Source organism: Tauraco erythrolophus, chromosome 6 (assembly GCF_009769465.1).
Source record: "Tauraco erythrolophus isolate bTauEry1 chromosome 6, bTauEry1.pri, whole genome shotgun sequence".
In the NCBI taxonomy this organism is placed as follows: domain Eukaryota; kingdom Metazoa; phylum Chordata; class Aves; order Musophagiformes; family Musophagidae; genus Tauraco; species Tauraco erythrolophus.
In genome coordinates this window covers 39,591,228-39,611,522 of record NC_141470.1, presented here as the reverse complement: position 1 = coordinate 39,611,522, position 20,295 = coordinate 39,591,228, and the positions used below count along the sequence as shown (strand labels likewise).

Genomic DNA, 20,295 nt, shown 5'->3' with positions numbered 1-20,295 from the left:
GTTATGTGAATGTTATCTGTACTTACACAAGTTTCACTCACAGCTCTAAGTGTAGAACAATGCAAGTTCCAGTAACAGTTGAAGCAATGCTTAGATATTTTTCACATAATACTTCTGGAAAAGTAATTTAGTATATTCAAAGTGTTTTGCTCACAACTAGAACAGTAGTTTGCCAGATGCTATAAGCAGCAATGGTAGCCATATTACACACTTTGGAAAAAAAATACCAAGAATACAGTGAGCTGAAGAGTATGGGTGAATGCTATACAACTCCAGGCTGTACAGAAACACTCAGACTTCTTGCAGCATGACGTTATTTAATGACATGATAGGTATTTCCTTGAAATATTGTGAAGCATTTTAATGAAATGAAAGCTCGATAAACCTCCCATGGATGATTGTTTGGCTTTGTTTTGCTTAAAGGCAAGTTGGCTTCACATGACAAATTCAGTGTCTAATTACAGCAAAGACTTATCTTCAATTAGATGACACTAATATTACAAATTTCTGACAAGCATAGGCAAATCCCGTGAAGCAATTATGACTACCAGCAGAGATATGAGAAGCATTTTCCATAGACTTAGAAGTTATCATACTGGTCCCTATAATCCATCTGTTCACGGAAAAAGTGTATTGCGAAACCAGAGATCCTTTAATTACAAAAATATATTCTTAATGCATGAGACAAATTCAGACTACTACTGCGATTTCATGTTGTGTTTCGTGACTACTACTGTTAAGACTAGTGTAAAAGAAAAGAAAAAATACAATGTACTAAATAGGGTAAAATAAATTTAATGCAATGCTGCCTTTTTTTTTTGTGGCTCACTTTTTGGCTTCTCCTGCAAGAAGAATGTGATTCATCGCCACAGTAGGAAACCAGCAGTTTTGTAAATAGTTTTAGCTAGCAATGGGTAAGATTAGGATGCTAAGAAGAATAACTGATATTAGCAGAAGGATCAGGTCTATATTTGATTAAGATGTCAAGCAAACCCATCTTTTGGTAAAATTTAGATGCTACCATCTGCTTTTCAGGATGTATACAATTCTCAGTTTTGACAGGGCTATTCATTTGCATCTGAATATGACCAGCTGCACAGTCCACTGAGTCTTCATCACATAAAATCTGCACAGTTTAGCGATCTCCAACTACATTAGACAAACTAGCTTGAAAACATCTCATCATGTGCTTATAGGACTGGGTTTCTAATAAAACAGTGTGAGTTTTCAGTACTTTAAAAAAAATAAAGTTCGAAGAAGAGATTTTAGTAGCGTCACTCCTCTTTCTGTATTGTCTTTTCTTTACAGGAGACAGATAATTAGATCACTTCCCCAAAACAGTAAGAAAATATCTTGTCCACCTAGAAAAAGCTTTTTCTGGGTAGAAAAATGCTTCCAATTTGGCTGAAGCTGCACCTCCCAGAAGAAAAAAAAAAACAATCCACTGGATAAGAACTGCAAAAGAAAAGAAATTCTCTATCTGAAAGTCTGACATTCATTTAAAGAAGTAGTTTTGGGTTCTGATCTTTACTGACTACACTGTCCCACAGTAGATGACAACAGTCACTGGAAGCAGGAAAAGGAAGTGACAGAGAAACATCCCTGCCTTAAAGAACAGAATCTAGATCTCACAGACAAGAACCTTGGACCAATCTGTTCAAGGATACAGAGCCATGCTCACACTCTCTTCCCACAGTCAGCTAATACAGAGTGAGTAAGTAGTATCCTTTGACATTATTTTTTTCCAGTTTTGGAAAGCCCTCAGAAGAGCAAAAACCAACACAGGAACTTCAGAGTATCATGAAAAAATAAGCAATATGTAATATAACCATGATACATCGCAGACATTACATGGAAGCTGATGCAGTTGAGGTAGCATTTAAGACCTCTCCCTTTCTGTTTGCTATAAACTACTTCTAGGCATCTACAGATCCAAGTATGCTGATTAAAGGCAACTTTCTGCTCGGTATACTATCTAAACTACCTTAAAGCTCTGCTCACATATATAAGATAAAGTGTTTCTGCTGGGTTCTGAATTCTGCTGTGGGGATTAAATACTGACAAAATTAGGTACAGAAGTGAGAAACACAATTGCTTCCGATCCTATGCTATTTTGCATGAACTAGTGCTAAAAAAATTGCTTCAGAATAAAAATGCTACAGCTGCTAAGCAGCCTGGATAACGCAGGGAGCTAACGTGATTAAAATTAGTCCAAAACATGGTCTTGTCTTTCTATACACTGCAGGCTTGTCATGAAAATCTCTATTACAAAACATTATTGCACCACGCAGTGATGCTATAATACCACTAGCTGCACTTACCTGAAACATAACACACAAGCTGACTGCAAGTAGATGCTGGACAGGCTAGTTCTTCAGTATTAACGAGGAATTTTTTGCACCAGACAGAGCCATGTCTAGCATTCGGCATCAATTACTGCTGGTTTTGAGGCTTTAAATTGGAGCTTAAATTACTAAAAGATACAGATCTTGCTACTGCAAGATTTTAAAGACATCAATATTCTCACTCCTAGTCATAAAACCTTGTTGAATTTTAAATATAACGGGAACAGCCTCAAATCTCAACAGCATCTTGTGTCACCTACTAAAAAACAATTTTATTTTAAATGTACAGTTTCCAGAAGTTAGAAGGTCCTTACCTGTTGATAGTGGCGTGTACTCTGTATCATGTGCATGTACATATTGTACACAAAGTTAGCCATTTGAGGCATGTTCTTAATAACATGTATTTGGTGAGATGGTCTTTCTCCACTCTAAGGAAGGGGAAAAAAATAGACATTCAGCAAGCAAAGCAAAACAACCATTATTCAAAGGTTATTTAACTATATTAGAAAACAAACTCCAACAAATTAAATAATGCTTTTTAAAGAAAAAATACCTAAACTCCTCATAAAGATAGGAAGTGCAGGTCTTCCACTTTGAGGAGCTGGATTAATAATGATACTGCAGTCCAACAAAGAAATTTCAAAGGGGAAGGCTGGGTTCTTTTGCTTACTCCATAAAGTACACTTTGGACTTAAGTCATTTAACATAAAGGCACAAATAGTGTAGGGTTAGACTGGGACTTAGCCTACTTTTCCACCTCTGTCCAGCTCCTTCTGGCTCACATTTGCTGACCATACACACTGCGTTCTTTGTTGCACAGTGGACCTGAAAGTTTCAACTGAATGGCTCCCTCCCAAACTTGTCAAAGCACTTGAGACCAGGGTAAGATCTGCAACTGAATTTTGACTTCACGTAGGCACCGCTTCCCAAAGCTCAAGGAGGCAAAGCAGATAGGCTCCTCTGTTTCTTTGTTTAGCATCCTACTCTGCATGTCGTGGGCTTAGATGCTTAATACAAACCTTTCCCTAAAGATCAAATGTAGTATTTCAAATTATGTTTTCGTACTTATGAACCTAGCTCAGCAACAAAACTCTTTTGTGATTCTGGACTCAATTTAAAATAAAAAAAAAAGTTAACTGGTTATCCTGTAATTTTGTTTTGTTTCATAACAAGGCCAAAAATATACAACACACTAAAAACTTACCTATTTATCACAAAATAGAATCATAGAATGGTTTGGGTTGGAAGGGACCTCAAAGATCATCTAGTTCCAATCCCCCTGCCATAGGCAGGGAAACCCTCCACTACACCAGGTTGCCCAAAGCTTCATCCAACCTGGCCTTGAACACTTCCAGGGATGGGGCATCTACAACTTCTCTAGGCAACCTGTTCCAGTGTCTCACCACTCTCAGAGTGAAAAAGTTTTTTCTTATATCTAATCTAAATGTGCCCTCTTTCAGTTTAAAGCCATTGCCCCTTGTCCTATCACTACACGCTCTTGTAAAAAGTCCCTCTCCAGCTTTCTTGTAGGCCCCCTTTAAGTACTGGAAAGCTAAATAAAAGATATAAAAATACTGAATCACTTACACAGCAGAACTTAGGAAAAAGCAGGCACAACCGTTACGTTGACAATTAAGTTTTGAGGAAAAATCAGTTAAAAACAGCTAGTGTGTTATTATGATAAAAGTTAACTCTAGAGATGTAATTATCCAAGAGGCACTGGTTTAGCAGAGAAGACAGTCTCACTTATAGCCTACTCAAAAGAGGTGGGCAAACACATACTCATTAGAGATAGTAAAATTCAGAGCAGCTGTTCCTACCTGTCTTGCTGTTGGAAAACGTTCTGTGGGAACGATATGGAGGTGAAGTGGTCGAGCTGTGAGTTGGCTGAAAGCTGGAGTTAGCTCAAAACAGTTCTGAAACAGGGATACCCTTGCAAAGATATAAAGCCCAAGCCTGGCTCTTGACATGGCAACAACTAATCGTCGGACATCCCTTCAGAAAACAAACAAAATCCATCATGTTCTTTTCACTGATGACATAGTTCCAATAAAAATAACTAGAAGTATATAGAAGTCTTAACTAAAGGAAATACAGAATCATCTGCTAGAATACTATTTTGTCTTTAGGTTTCTTCCTAACATACTGTTTCAACAACCACCAAATCCCAGAAATATTATATAAAAGAGGGTTCACTGTACCGATAATGATACGAAAAATCACCCTTTACTATTTTCCCAGACTTCAGAGGTAAAGATTTACATTAAGAACAAATCACAATAGCATTTCTGTATCCCTGAATAAGTAAACATGAGTGTGATAATTGATCTAACTACTGCTGAACAGACAAGTCTTCCTCCACCCCACCCTGAAACTGAAGCACAAGTGTTTTAAACTATGCATCATAATGCAACTTCTGCAGCAATCAAACACTTCTGATACAAAACAAGTAAAAAGCTCACTTATAGGAAAGAATCTATGAGAAAGTTTAAGCCTGCATTTGTTCAACAAGCATTACAATCCTATCGTTCTATTAGGGCGAAACCAAGTTCAGTCTATCTGCAGTAATATAAACTAACTATAGTATAACAGCCATTACTAAAGGATAAAGTGGTCGTGAAGAGGGTACCAGACAGTTATAAAAGGAAGTATGTCTGAACTTCATTCAATAGATAGCATTAAACTTTCTACTACATACTCAAATAATTGAACACTTTCATACTTCTGATACAGAAAACACGTAGCTTAATGACACTACAAATTTCTTCTTACATACCTAAGGTGGCCCACAGCTTTGGTACGCACTAATGAAAGTAGAATATAATCATTTTGTTGACCTTGAAATCTGTCCACAGTTGTTACCTAGAGAATCAAAACCAAGAAAAAAACTCCATGGGTTAATCTCTGCCATTCCAATTAAAACATGACACCAAAATTTTAACATCAACTTTGGATCGAGATGGCAATAAATGGGAAAAGAAAATGCTTTAACTCTGGTTTAGTTGACCTCTAACAGAAAATCATCAGCCTGTTCTTTTGGGGAGATGTTGGGAGGAGCTTTTGTCTAAATGTATACTGATTCCTTTACATTTTTATTCAATTCAGACAGCTAACAGTGGGATGCCAACACCAAAAGACTGTGGAAAGCCATCAGTTTTATAATGAAGAGTTTTAACATGCAGAAGTAGCACTAACCTTTTATAACTATGTTTTTTGTTTGTTTCGTCACATTTGTCATCATATGTTTTATCAAATAATTTCCACTCTGGGTGGATCTTTCCAAAGGTGTGGGTTTTGGGGTGGTGTTTTTTTTTTTTTTAGGACAAAAATAAATTACAAAGAACAGGGTTATTCTGTCCCATGTAACCTGTAGCCTTTCCAGCTTCACTGACTTCAGTTTGTTTGTATGTCAAATTACCAACAGGCAGAAATGAGGGCACTACTGTATGAAATTTCATAGAACACAGATTAAGGAATGTGTAGTTAACCAGAGAATGCTTGCACAGAAATCTGTGAATCTATTCAATTAGCCTGTATATAAAATTTATATTATTGACAATTTAAAACCAAACAAACCAGAACCACTTCAATGACTGATGTATTTTCAAAGTCACCTTGTTTGGCCGTCCAATCAGTGGATTATTTCCACACCGCTGATTAATGACATCACGGATTAGGTGTTTCTGTCCATTGTAAGTTGTCAGGATACTTATCTTGTCTGCAGGATAACCAAGCAGGCACATATACATGAAGAGTGCTACAACATACTCTGCTTCACCAAGATTCTTCAGTTTAAAAGAGGAGGGGGACAGGGGAGAAGAAAAAAAAAAAAAAGAAAAAAGAAAAGATGACGTTACTCAACTTGTAAGGTTGGAAAGAATAACATCTGTGACATTATCATGTATTTAGACAAAAATCTCTGTGCTGAAAAACATCTGTAGATCTGATCTTACTTTGCTCACTTAAAAGCCATTTTGAAAGAGGCTTTGAAGAACCACAAGTTAAACCACTTCATTCTGATTCCTCTTCAGATAATTGCCGAAATCTCTACATCAATATTATTGTTAGTCATTGATTGACACTTTCCAGTATCTACGCAGAAGCTCCTAGTTTTATTTCAATAAAAGACTAAAATCTAACTATTTAATAGTCCATTTAAATTATATTTTTAAGCTATTAAATACTTACAAATTTGTATATAAATGCATTGAAATGCTTATAGCTGTCTGCCCAATGAAACTGCCGCCTTAACTGTATTATTAAAGAACTCAATCAATATAGTATTTTGTTTTTCCTTCTTAAAGGTCACATGTCAAAAAAAAAAATCAACTGTTATGTAAAACTGTGGAATTATTATTGGTTAAAAAGTATTACAGATAGTCTACAGATACCTGTATTTAAATACAAGGGTTTAAAAAGCACTTAGCATCAATTTAACATGGTTCCAAATAAGCATGCAAAAAAGTTGCAATGACTCACACTCCAGTAAGCTGAAAGTAAGAACTAGTTGAAGCAGAATAACTAAACTCCTTTCAACTATTAACTAGGAGAGAGACATCTGGATTATTAAATCCAGTTATTTACGAGGCTGTACCTATTCAATTTCAAATGACCACCTGTTATTTTGTATTTCATAATTTTTTTCTGTGCCATTACTAATAATAAACGTCTGTCCCAAAGCATCACTCTTCTGGCTGTAGGAAGTTTTGTCCTATTTCCAGACTGAAGCTATTCATAGTCTGTTTAAATCTCTTTTCCATCAACAAAAATTATCTTTCAGGCTAAAAAGTTATTCTCAATTGCTGATATTTATTGCTGCTCTATTTATACCGGGAATCTTATCTCCACTTGGTGTATGTTTGACTAGGCTAGACATACCAGCCTCCTTTATTTCTTCTTATTTAGTGGGCTCTGCATTGCTTGGAAAATGCAGTTGCTACACATACCAAACACCTGTGGGCGTAAAGCTATTCTACAAATCTTAATCCTCCTTAAATCTGGAAAGAAATGCCCAAATTCATAAAGAGAGAAATAAAACATGGCAGGAATTTGTTGTCTCATGAAAAACCATGCAAAGTCACCAACGTGCTTTGCTAATATCTCTCCAATCTCAAGATCATGAAAAAATTAAATGTAAGACATAGTACAAGTTTGCTCATGAAAGCACTGTTTTAATGATAAAGGTGTTGGGTGTCCTTGCGTGAGGGTTCTCAGTCATCTTTGGCCCAGGGGCAGACTAAAGCAGGGCTCCGATTCTCAGTTACCAGAATCCTCCTCTTAAGGCACTACTTCCAGCTGTTCCACTGAACAAATTTTTAGTACTTGTACACTACAGTGTTACAGCTTAAAAAATAAAATCATAAGCAACTCTTCCCTCCAGACAACCCTGTCCTCTAACTAGGAATGAGATGTAGTGGATTATGAATTGCCTTGGCTTTGTTCATTAACAGCACACTACTTTGTATTTAAAAAACAAAAAAAGCGAGAGAAATCCAAGCATAAACTACGAATGTCTTTCATACCTTTAAAAAATAGATTAATTTAACTCTCAATGATCTTCACAGGGAAGAAATGAGCACAAATGTTATCATCTTAAAGTATATTGTTTGCTTTCCATAATATTTCACAAAATATAAGATGTTAATTCCATGTTTGAATTAAACTCATGAACTTGCACATAGTTCCAGCCTCTAACTTTGCCAAAATCCAAACTGGTAATTTAGGCACCAGTTTGTTTCCATCATAGCTTTTGAAACAAGAAAAATAAGAAGACTGAAAATATAAGTACCTCATTACAAGCATAAAAACTTTTCCTATATTTAAGAGAAATAGATGGAGGCTGTTGTTGCTGCATTAATTTGAAATTTTAGTTGAGAAATTCCAAGGCTAAGTTTTTTTTGGCAATTTATTTCAGCCTCAATGTCTCTCTCTCTCATGTATATTTCTTGCAGCACTGTTTCATTCTTTTACAAATAGGTTTTTTAAAATTCTTACATATAGATCAAATCAAAACAGTGATTCCTCAAACTCAAATATGTGCTACAGAGCAAACTTTGATTCTTCATGTATAGGGGAAACACGACCATTTATTTCACTATCTTGGCAGTACACCTGAATTACAATGGACTTTTGCCACAGGCCAAAACAATGTTTCAGAATGAAACATACACCAAATCTCACCCCTCTCATAACATTGAGAAAATACAGATATTAAGCAGAGTCATTCACTTTGAGCAAAATGCACAATGTTACCATTTTCAATATTAAAAATTGATTAAAAGGAAAAAAAAATCACGTATACACATGACTCAATTATCTGAGAACATGAATTAAACATCGGTTTACTGTATTTTGATAGTCTGTCTTCATTGCAGGTTTTATAAGCAACATCCGGATTAAGTAAAGTATATGTGTAATATTTCTCTTACCTGATAGAAATAAGGATTAGGTTCAGACTCTCCCACACCATTGAAGTCTTCTACGTTTATAAGCTGGAAGTCGTACAAAAACCCAGCATTGGCTGTTCTGAACTCTGGCAGAAGCTGCACGTGAGGCAGGTTACCCAGATTCTTGTAACGCCAGTTGTAGAGGTTACATAAACTGTCCAAAACCAGAGACAAACCCCAAACAGTTAAAGTGGGTTCTTGAACTCATTCAAAATAGTTCAGATACACACAACCTCTCGCTTCAAAGATGAATGTTTCTGTATGTTTTCAATTAAAAAAATATTGCTGGATAACTTGTACAAGCTACCCAATAATTATTTTTTAAGTTTTGATCCTGCTTGGTTGTCACAGAAAACTTCAGATTTCATTTCTTTTTAGAAAGGTCAATGCAGCACACTTACTCTTAAGCCTGTTATACTCGATCAGCTCTACACTTGAAGGGTACAAATTTTGCAAAGAAATCTAGTAGGAATTCTCACAAGAAACAAAACTTGAGGAATATTAATGCTTCTTTACAAAAAGGAAGGAGTAAGGGAAAAAGGATTTTCTGCATTATCTACTGTAAAGCCTCAGACTGCAAAAAGAAATTTATTTTCTTATTTTGTGTATTACCATGTATTAATACGAGACATGAAGGGGAGCAACCAAAATCTACACCATTCTGAATCATATCTGGTATTTATAGGGACAGAAATTAACCAAAATGCCTCCATCAGAAATGCATAATATCATCCAGACCAGATAAAGCAGCAGATAGTTCATGGAAAGCTACCTATGATCAGAAAAGACAAAGCACAGGAAGGTATGAAAAAAATCCTTGATCAAGAAATTCCTTGCAAAGTGAAGGAATTCTTCTCCTCTCTTATCTCTAAGTTCTCTGAGCTGTTGCAAAATAGTAGATGGAAAAACAAACTTCATTTATAATCATACTCAGATAAATTTTTTGTTTTTAAAATCATACTGAAAGTAACTTATTCATATGACTAGAAATTCTACCACTTCTAATGTTTCTTACATGTAAAAAAGTTCTCCTTGACATTGCTCATTCCACTTCATGCATAAAAAAAATAGGATTTAAAACTAAGCTTAAAGTAGCAAGATTTTATATGAAGTCATTTTCTCTTATTTTATTTTTTCTTGTTAATATGACACCACAAACATGCACTTTACACAACAAATAAATTTGACATCTAAATTACCACAACGAAATGACAAATACGTGGATAAAAACAAAGTTACCTTCCTACAGAGAAGCAGTATCTCTCTTAATATGAAAAAAAAAAAAGACATTATGCTCATGTGTGGACAGACTCGTCGTCTCAAATCAATCAAAGCTGAAGCTACACTACAAAAAAAGTACCCTTTTGCAGACCATAAGGGAAATACTATATATTCAAGGCTAAATAAAGAAAATAAAGATTTTCTTTATTTAGCCTCGAATATATTAAGTATATTAGTTTAGAAAAGGAAGCTTCTGCAAAAAAAGCTCAGTTGTAAAAAACCAAACACTTAAGTCTATTAAAATTCCTTTAAATAGCATTTTCATTAAAGTATTCATACGGTAGCAGAGTATCACTATACATATAAAAAAAAAGAAAATAAAACTGATGGCGCTTCAGCGAAATAAAATCTGACTTCCTAGTCTAAGCTGAAACAAATGGAACACAACAACTAAATTACAGTTTTGCAAACTCTTGTCCTAACAATAGGATAAAAAGTTTCCAATACTATGTGTCCTTTTCCAATTTTTAACGTAGTATTTTCTTACAAGCTAGACATGCCACTTTTTCCATCTCACCTTGCTCTTGCTCGTCCTTGTGCATCCAAATCAACAGTTGGCACTCCAACACGAACAAACCGTGTAAAAAGAGACTGCTCCATGTTGGAGTATTTTTGAAAAGCCATGTTCTTAATGACTGGTGGCAACTGATGATGGTCACCAATCATAATCCACCGCTTCAAACGACTGAATCCATCCTGGGGATTCTAGAATTAAACAATTACACAACTAAAACTATTACAATATAACCGAGGCACTCAATCATAACACACAGATAGTCAAATTGGCTGTCTTAGTCTAAGCCCTAAATTTAAATATTTGTTCTTAAGCTACACTGAACTGTGGTCATTTTAAAGACCACTACTAGTTTTTTTGCAATCTACTACCAGAAAAAGGGAGTAGTATTTTAAATAGTCTTGTTTCTTATAAAGCAACAAGCAAGTTTATCTATTAAAATCATTAGAGAAACACCAGGCTAAATATCATATTACATTGTTTTAAAGGCCAAATGTACATATTATCAGAAGACAAAAGGAAGAACCAATTATAGAAGTTACAGTAGTAACAAACCTGATTTCTACACAGTACTGTTACTCTAGAATAGTCTTCTGAACATTATTTTTTGGATTCTGATATAGTGAATATGAAAAGTCTGTAGGATCTGAAACAATTTTAGTGCTCATATGTCTGGAGCACAAACTGAGCCTGCTTGTCAAGTGTCTCTGTGGTTCATGTGCTTCACCTGTTTACCTCTGGAATTCCCGCGTGGCTTCTTTCATGACTAGGATGTGCCTCTAACTAAACCCTGGCTCTTGGACTGAATGCTCTTCATTATATTTGGTACATCCCTTTCCAGTTCCTCATCATACTTATTTATTTATTTATCATACATACTTATTTACGCTCACCAGCCTGATGCACCTGGTTATTCAATGCTCATCCAAGCACTTGAAAAACACTCTAAGATGCTGTTCATTATCAATGAAAAGCATGCTAAAGCCATGCAGGATTTATTCATTGCACAGCACTACAGTACAATGTTGTAGCACTAAATTCAAGACTGTTAAAATGTAAAAGCAACAACCTAAAGTACTGTATGTGTCTTTACGTACAGATATTTAAACACCTAATTGCAGGAGAAGCCACCTAAACGACAACTTATGCATCCATACCTTTCTGACGGTTAGGGGAACCTAACTAAGCAGCAAGAAGAAATCTTGTATTTCAAGTTTAACTAAATTGAATCTTGCTCTAGAAACTACAATCAGGATTCATTAAGCCTGCAGGACAGAGAAGTACCAAGTCTATTTCGCTGTATTATTATAACTGCTGAACTAATAAGTGAAAGGGAAAGAGAGCTTGACTGTCACTGTTTTACAACTTGTGAGAAGCCTCACCCAGTAGAGGTTTGCTCTATAAACATGCCAAACAAGACAGACAAACCCATGCTCTTGTTTAGGGTTCAGGCAGTATTTGATGTTTAGAGGGTGAATTACTTGCCTACCTGCTCAGAATTATTAAAACTCATCGGTCTTTAACACATCAAGAAGGTGGTAAAGAACTTCAAAACCTACAGAGTTAAACAGCAACTGAGAATAGGACTTGGGCTTTAATAGCAATATGGTTAACTTGGACTTGCATAGTCTTTTGTGCACTAAGCCCATACTGAGTTACTTTCCTGCAATTGTGTTCTACTCTCCATTGTTAAAGAGTAAAGTGGAAAATTATGAACTGCAATTACAAATATATCAAATATTTAATGGAGTTTCTATCACACTTTTTTCAACTGAAATTAATTTTCTTTTAGACCGAATATTCAAAAGCTTGGATGCAGTTTTCTAAAAGACTTAAAACTACAGCTTTTGAATGAAAATATCTGCTCCAGTCAAAACTTTGGAAATGAAACTTAGTTTTAGAATATAACCAAATGCAGACTGTGTATTTTTCAGAAAGCTGCTAGAGTTAAGAATCAAGTCAACAGTACAGACTGTCTTCAGTTTTACTGACTTCCCATAGCTAAAGAGTCTGCATAGAGTTCCTGAGGGATTCCATACTTCACTTCCAGAGATGACATTTTATCTTATGGTAATCTGAGATTAGAGAGACAAAAGAGCCACGGATGTGCGAGAAGCACGTTTTGCTTCCTTACAAAATCCTCTAGCTCTTAAAAGACAGAAGTGATACATCTCAAGCTCAGGTTGCTAAAAGCAACCACAGATAATCTTCACTGGAGGCACAAAAAATTTAAAGACAGTCTGAGCGAATGTGTTGAGTGTAGAATGATCAGAGTAAACAATTTTAGGGAAAGATACTCTATTTTAAAAGTATCAGTGTCTATTACAACAATCTCTTATTTTTACAGAGCCATTGCTTCCTGGCTTGCTAAAATTACAAATATCCCCTGTGCCACATTAGTTTCAGTTTCCTTCTTTCCCTCCCTGTGTTAGCAGCAGCTTTTCAGCTGCAAGACTTCCATTCAAGTGTAACACATCTGCACTCCTTTATCTATCAATTGTTGGTTTGGCAAACACAGTACCAGCTGCAGTTTATTCCATGCTAAACATTTACCAGTTAGCTAGATAAAAGGTGCATAATTATCGGGCAAAAGAAAAAGTAGAACTAGTAACCTTTTCTTTCATTTCTGCAGAGTTGTAACATTAATTAGAATGTCTTTTCTCTACTTGGCTCCAGTTTTCCTGAACGTTGTCGGTGCTTGGTATGTCTCTCTCAATCTTGTCTGAAACTGACCAAACACCACAAGCAGACAGGATGACACAGAGCAATTACATAAAAAATAAGTTCTTGGGAAATAAAATCATTATTTAATATGAAGCATTAATTTTTACAATTTTTAAAGTTAGCGATAATCACTATTAAATGACAAAGAATAAAAGTAACAAAGCCAGAACCTAGTTTACATAAACATCTTTGCTTTTTACTTTCAAAATGAAAGCCTGCTAATACTACTATTTAGTCAATAAAAGCAACATATTTAGAACCTATTAGCTTACTCCATAACAATAAAAACCAAGGATAAACAACTAATGTAGAACAATGTGAAAGTTGTAACTGTTCATTCAAATGGCAAATACCAGATCCAGGTTACTTTCTGCCTAAGATATTTTCCTTTTAATATCCTATATTGTTCAAGAACACAGACTCAATCATTTATCATTTTTTGTAGTATGTTTTATAATTCATGTCTAACCTGCAACAGGAGAGGTATAAAGGTTTCTATCTCCAGAATCTGAGCAGACTCTTCCATTAAGATGTTGTCATACTGAGGAAGAAAAAGTAGAGATGTCTATCAACCAAGTAGTACAAATTAATGCTGTTATTTAGCCTACCACAAGAACGCATTAATTACTCACTTAGTTTTTGATGGGTAAGCCAGTTACAGTAGGATTTTACCTTTTAGGCAAAATATCGGCATTACTAAAAATCCATGTCAGAAGGTGAAATCCTACCACATCAATGGCAGATCTATCCGTACCAATCAGAGCTTATATTTAGAAGGAATCCATGACTAAACTACATGACATGCTACTCATATGCCATAACCCATTCACAAGAGAACAGCTTTCTGCAGTAGAGCAAACTAATTTGGTACTTTTGCACTGAAGCAGAAAAGAAGCACTTTTGCGATCCAGTACAGTCCATTAATCAGAGAAAAATAACACTGAAAGAATTATTGGTGGTGGATTTTTGTTTTGTTTTTGTCTGAGAAAAGTTTGTACTAAATGAATACCTAGAGTTAACACTGCAGAGTGAAAACAGCATTGCATCAAAGTTCGTTTGCATCAAATTTTTCATGTTTCAGGGAAATAAAGTTATAAAGGCCATGTTTTTTGCCCAGTTCTGCCTTTATTTTATTAATCATATCACTGCTGTTCATCATCTAATATGGCAAAACTAAATTTTTTTAATAGAGATGCACTATTAAGCATTTCTGTACGTACAGTAACTTAAAAGTGATCTCATCCTTTAATGACAGAAGTTAAATTTTTCTTCAGTAAAATTACGATTTGAAACACACTGGTAAAAAATGCAACTCAAAATAACCCAGTTGCCTAGATTGAGGACAGATAAAAAGGTTTATACAAGGGGCAGACTGGGGGAACCAAACCCAAAAAACAATTAGTGTAGTAACATAGTATAATCATTACCTTGAAACCTAATTCAACCAGGTCATGTCGTTTCAGAGCAGCATGAGTACAAGTCATGGCAATGATTTTTGCTTCTTTCACCAACAGGTATTTGGATCTATCCAGGCCACTGCGGAGAAGTTCAAATGCTCTGAATTCCTGTGGTAGAGAAAAAAAGTCTTGAAAGTCAGAATATGAAAAATTATTGCTTATAAAACGATTTCAGTCAAACTATCAGGGCATCTTCTTAATATAGTTAGACAATAAAGTTATGACGGCATCTATTGTTAACAATCTTGAGTAATTTTTTTTTTTTACACTAAATCTGGAAACAACGTATTTCAAAAAAACAGTATTTTAAAAACACATTCAAGAATGCTGCTTATATATGTGAATATATAAATTTGCAGACATTGTTCAATTGGTTGAGAGACTCTCTCAGAAAACTCAAAAATTTTGTTTTACTACATCTTCTTGTTTCCTGCTTTACCACATCATAACTTCACACCAAATTCAGTATTAGAAAGACAAATACAGTTAATATGACCAAATGACACACAGATCACCCTAACTTTAAAAAGCCTCTCGAGCAATTCCGGGAAAAATAGAAGATAATACGTTTAAGTTACTTCTAGGTTATCTGATTAAAGCCAATTCACTGCACACACAAAGACTCTGTGAGGATCAGAGGAGCAGCAGTGATAGGTGCACCAAACCTAGTAACCTCATCACGCAGGTCTGGAAACACGCAGAACGGCTGCTTCCTAAGATCAAAATAAAACAGATCCCTATTGTGAAACATTACTCAAAGATAGAAATTCTCACCTGAATGCCTTGCAAGCTAATGAAGCTGCCTAGAGGTATACAATCCTTTTAGGATGCCGGGCAAAGGAGAATTTTGGAACTGTGTAAAGTTTTTTATAGAATTAGTCAGATTCACTTATCTTTAATAGTTACATGTCTTACCTCAAGCTGAGTGAATATTTTCTTAACATGTCTAAAACATCCTTCAGCAATTTCCATATCTTCTTCATAGGACTTGCCTTTGAAAATTGGTTGAGGAGCATTTGCAAAATACTGGTGAAAAGGAAATAAACTGGAGACATCTGTAACATTTGGCAGTTTCCCACCTTTAACTTTCACTTTGCTGATATACTCCTCCCAACGAGACATTACCTATGGCAAACAAAAGTGTCATACGGACATGTGTTTATATCATAAAGTCATTGGCAAGGTACAGCCTTGCACAAATAGTATATATAAAAAAAAAATCATCACGAAAGCAAGGTATGTCTAAATTAGCATTTGATCTTGTGTGAGAACGACATTTTTGAAGCTGTGGTGAGTTGACCTTGGCTGGCTGCCAGACTCCCACCCGGCATCTCTCACTCCCCCTCCTCAACAGGACAAGGGGAGAAAATAAGATGGAAAAGCTTACAGGTTGAGATAAGACAGAGAGATCACTTTGCAAGTACCACCACAGGGAGAACAGACTTGACTTGGGGAAAACTTATTTAATTTCTTGCCAATTAAAAATAGACTAGGATGGTGAGAAACAAAGACAAAAACAAACCCACTGTTCTTCTCCATCCTCCTCTTCTTCTCAGACTCAATTTAAATCCTCCATTCTCAACTCTTTTACCTCCTCTCCACCCTGGACAGTGCAGAAGGAATGGGGCTTGTCATTCAAGTTCATAACACATCTCTGCCACCCCTTCCTCCTCACGCTTCTCCCCTGCTCCAGCATAGACTTTCCACAGGCTGCAGCTTCCTTCAGGGCATATCCACCTGCTCCAGCATGGGGTACTCCATGGGCTGCAGTGTGGATATCTGCTCTGACACAGTCCTCCATGGGCTGCAGGGGGACAACTTGCTTCACCATGGTCCTCTCCATGAGCTATGGGGGTATCTCTGCTCTGGTGTCTGGAGCACCTCCGGCCTCTCTTTTTCCTTCTGACCTTGGTGTGTGGCATTGTTTCTCATGCTCTGCCCCCAGGTGCTGTGCAGTGTTTTTTGAGCTTTCCTCAAAGATGTTTTCACAGTGATGCCACCAGTGTCACTGATGGGCTCAGCTCTGGACACCAGTGGATCCACTGGAGCTGGCCGTGTCCAGAACGAGGCAGTCCCTGGCATCTTCTCACAGAGGTCACCCCTGCAGTCCCCTGCTACCAAAACTTTACCAAATAAACCCAATACAGAAGCAAATCTCTTGACTAGCTCCACTTACAGCACTTTGGTTTAAATACCAAGTTGGATTCCTTCAGGAGGAAACCGAACCAGAATATGAGCTCTAGGCACTGCTCCTAGTACTCTTGAACACCTAATAGACATTTAATGTTTATGCCCACACTACAGATAGCCCAGATAACTGCTATAAAAACATATACAGTGTATGCATTTGTAGCACTCTACAAGTCTGCTTAAGCCACATTAATGGCTAATGTACACCATGTCACCAAAAAACACATGGAAGGGAAATGAGGGATATACTATTGCACAGAAAAACACCGTTTTGTACGCTATGAATCCGATTTCACACTGATTTAACATCATAAAAGCTTTCTAGCAGGATCATCAAGTAGCTGCTCTAATGCGTGTCCAAAATGTAAAGCAGCTCACAGATTTTCCTTTCTGAAGGAGAAACTTCAGGCTAGAATCTCTGCCAGCAGTCATGAAGAGCAGAAATGCTAGCCTTCCAATTGGCAAGTCATCAGGTGGAATTTAAAACAATAGCAACACAAATAAGCAATGTTGCAATTATAGCTTTAGCTGTTATTGTATTTTGAACCACCAAAGAAAATGCGTTTTTTTAAGACTCAATTCTGAAAAATTCAATTCATTTTCACAAAGTGTTTCATAACATATTGAGGTCATAATAGCCTCTGTAGAAGTATTTCAGTCCTTACTTGGTATAAGAAAAAGTGGCCAGCTGTTTCACAAGTGTAAGAAACATCTCCTGGGACTCCAAGACTTTCTTGCAATCGCCCAACTTCTCGCAGAAGTTCAAGTCTCCGAGCCAGCACATAATTAACTCTTCCATACCTACAAGTTGGATTAAATATAATAACATTTGTATTTAAATGTATCTAATTCCAAATTATTTTATCTAAGCATCACATGGAGAGATCACAAAAACCCAAACACTCTCCCCTCCCTGAAAAAAACCTACCAGGTTCCAAAAACCAAGAATTTGTTACATGTTGACCATTTCTATCAGTTGAACCCTAATAATTTACAAAGCCACGCTAGAGCCATTACTGTAGAAAAAGCTCCTTTATTCCTACCACTTTAACAAAAGTTTCACAAAATGTTAGTAAAACGTTCTCATGATGTACCTGTAAAGCAGAAAAGCACTACTTCCAATGTACTGTTTGGAAACTATAGTACACTATATGTGACACAAATACAAGCAAGTTATACACGTCTATGGACCATCACAAATAGAACCTATACCCGAAGTTTGAATACGATGAAGTTGACTTCATTCAGTAATACACAAAATGTCTTGCAATAATGCCTAGCCCACCACAACAGACAGGTCTACACCCACACACAGGAGGTCCTGCACTCACAGCTGCCTGTTCAGTAACTTTTATGACTGATTAGCTTGTAACCTGCTCCTTCCATTCTTCTTCCTATTACCCAATTCAAGGCCAATTTTTTTCCTTTATGACTTTCTTAATCCGTGCACTGCCCCCCTCCCAGAAGCAGTACAAGAAAAAAAATAAAAATCAATGTATCACATTTTCTAAAAAAGAAAACAAATTAAAAAGTGGATAAATGGGTGGAATAAAAGAAGTGAGAGGAACATGATACTTTCTTTCAAAAATGCATACACAGTTAAAAGCTCAAATATGAATGAAGGTAAATCTCAAGTTCTTATTAAACTTACTATTCATAAAATATGCTTTCTGCATAGAAAAAAAAAATCTGAATCCCTGGTAATCACAACAGGTTCTATTGTCTTATTTAGAAGGGGTTAAAGCTGGAGATTTGAATTTACTAAGACACAGCTGAATAAGATATTGCTCACAACTGGAAAAAACAAGTTCCTCAGGAACTATGGCAGTTAAGATCCCTGGAATATTAAATAGTGCTTTCTTCTTCAACAAAACAAATCCATTATAATTACAAGTGACTGAAACTAGTTCTTTGGGGTTTTTTTCTCACACTTCCAATGTCCTCTGATTTCTCACAATTCAAGTCACATGCCCTCTTTTATGTATTCATTTAGCAATAGAAAAAGTTTCTTTAGCTGTCATTCGCTTTGTATTTAAGTGACAGTATCAGCTTAATCAGTTCCTCTCCACCTTATTTTCTCATACCCCCTGCCCCGCTTTGCTGTGCCTGCAGAGGGAGCACAAAAGGGACACTAAGATTGCAGGCAGCAGAAATTCCTTAAGCAGTACTGTGCCCTCGGAAGCAGTTTGACACAGAAAAACCACAAACTCAGAAGCAAGCTAAAAACAAACATAAAGCATATGGGAAATAAACTTCTCTTCTCATAGTGGTGCAGCTCACCTTCAAATATATTCCTCAACCCTTAACCCTCCCTCCCAAACTGCCAGAACCCATAGGACTTTGCAGTAATGCCCTTTAGATCTGGAGTTACCTTGAAAAAGAATGAAAATAGACAACGTAGAGTGTCTCAAAGAAAACTCCTTTTAATTATGTTCAAGGAATACACTAAACTGTGGATATGCTAAATAAATATCTGCCATGGCATCTTTCTCTGAGGTTTTGGCTGTCAAATTTCTGGAATAATTTGACTAAGTCAAAGCATTCAAATTTAAAAAAAACACACAAGGTATTTATTTTGCTAAATGAAACTCAGCTATGCATATGTGGGTAATTTCTATTGACTATATATAATTTTTACTGCAGCTTTTGAAGTCAAAGTATTGCTATAACAATCCAGCACTGGACAGTTCAGTTATTTCCAGTGCACGACCCTTATGCCCCTGCTTACATTTATGAATGTGTGTAATCCTACTGACGTCAATCAGACTAATGTGTAACAAACGTGTAACTATTTGCAAGAACAAGTTCTTAAGTCTTTGTACTGATATAGACTTGATAGTTTTCCTTACGTATGCATTACTCAAAATGCGTCATTTACCAATGAAATAAGCAACTTTGTAATCAAGCATGTTCTGAAGAATTAAAAGCAGAAAGTTTAATTTCATGTTTATGTTTATGTATGCAATATTCACCATGCCAGCAGAAGGAACATCATATTTGCACAAAAAATTCCTAACTGCAAAAAACTTCCTTTATTATTCAACTTCCTCTCACAAAACAGATCAATTCTCTAAAACGTACACAGGCCCAGAATATAACAAACTACTTTTATTCAAGTAGTTGAGTTTGTGAACAAGCAACTGTCTGAGTCTGCTTTTGGACTCTCGAGAGAACACAGTTTCCCTACTGAATATGAACCAAAATTATTTAACCCTGTATTGAAAACAAGCTCACTCTGCGTTACTGGGATTCAATAATATGAGAAAGGTAAAACTTGTCAAACACAGCCCCTTGCTCATTTACAAGACAGACAGATGGGATTCAACACATAGAACTTG

At 36.1% G+C, this 20,295-nt stretch overlaps 1 protein-coding gene across 1 annotated transcript in view; it reads right to left on the bottom strand.

Annotated features, from left to right (window-relative positions):
• AQR (aquarius intron-binding spliceosomal factor) overlaps positions 1–20,295 on the bottom strand; it is a 63,326-nt gene that overhangs the window by 1,395 nt on the left and 41,636 nt on the right. The window contains 10 exon segments of the mRNA XM_086613410.1: positions 2,660–2,773; positions 4,166–4,340; positions 5,122–5,207; positions 5,960–6,130; positions 8,774–8,945; positions 10,590–10,777; positions 13,780–13,851; positions 14,738–14,875; positions 15,683–15,892; positions 17,623–17,758. Of these exon segments, the coding sequence (XP_086469536.1) occupies positions 2,660–2,773; positions 4,166–4,340; positions 5,122–5,207; positions 5,960–6,130; positions 8,774–8,945; positions 10,590–10,777; positions 13,780–13,851; positions 14,738–14,875; positions 15,683–15,892; positions 17,623–17,758 (1,462 nt within the window).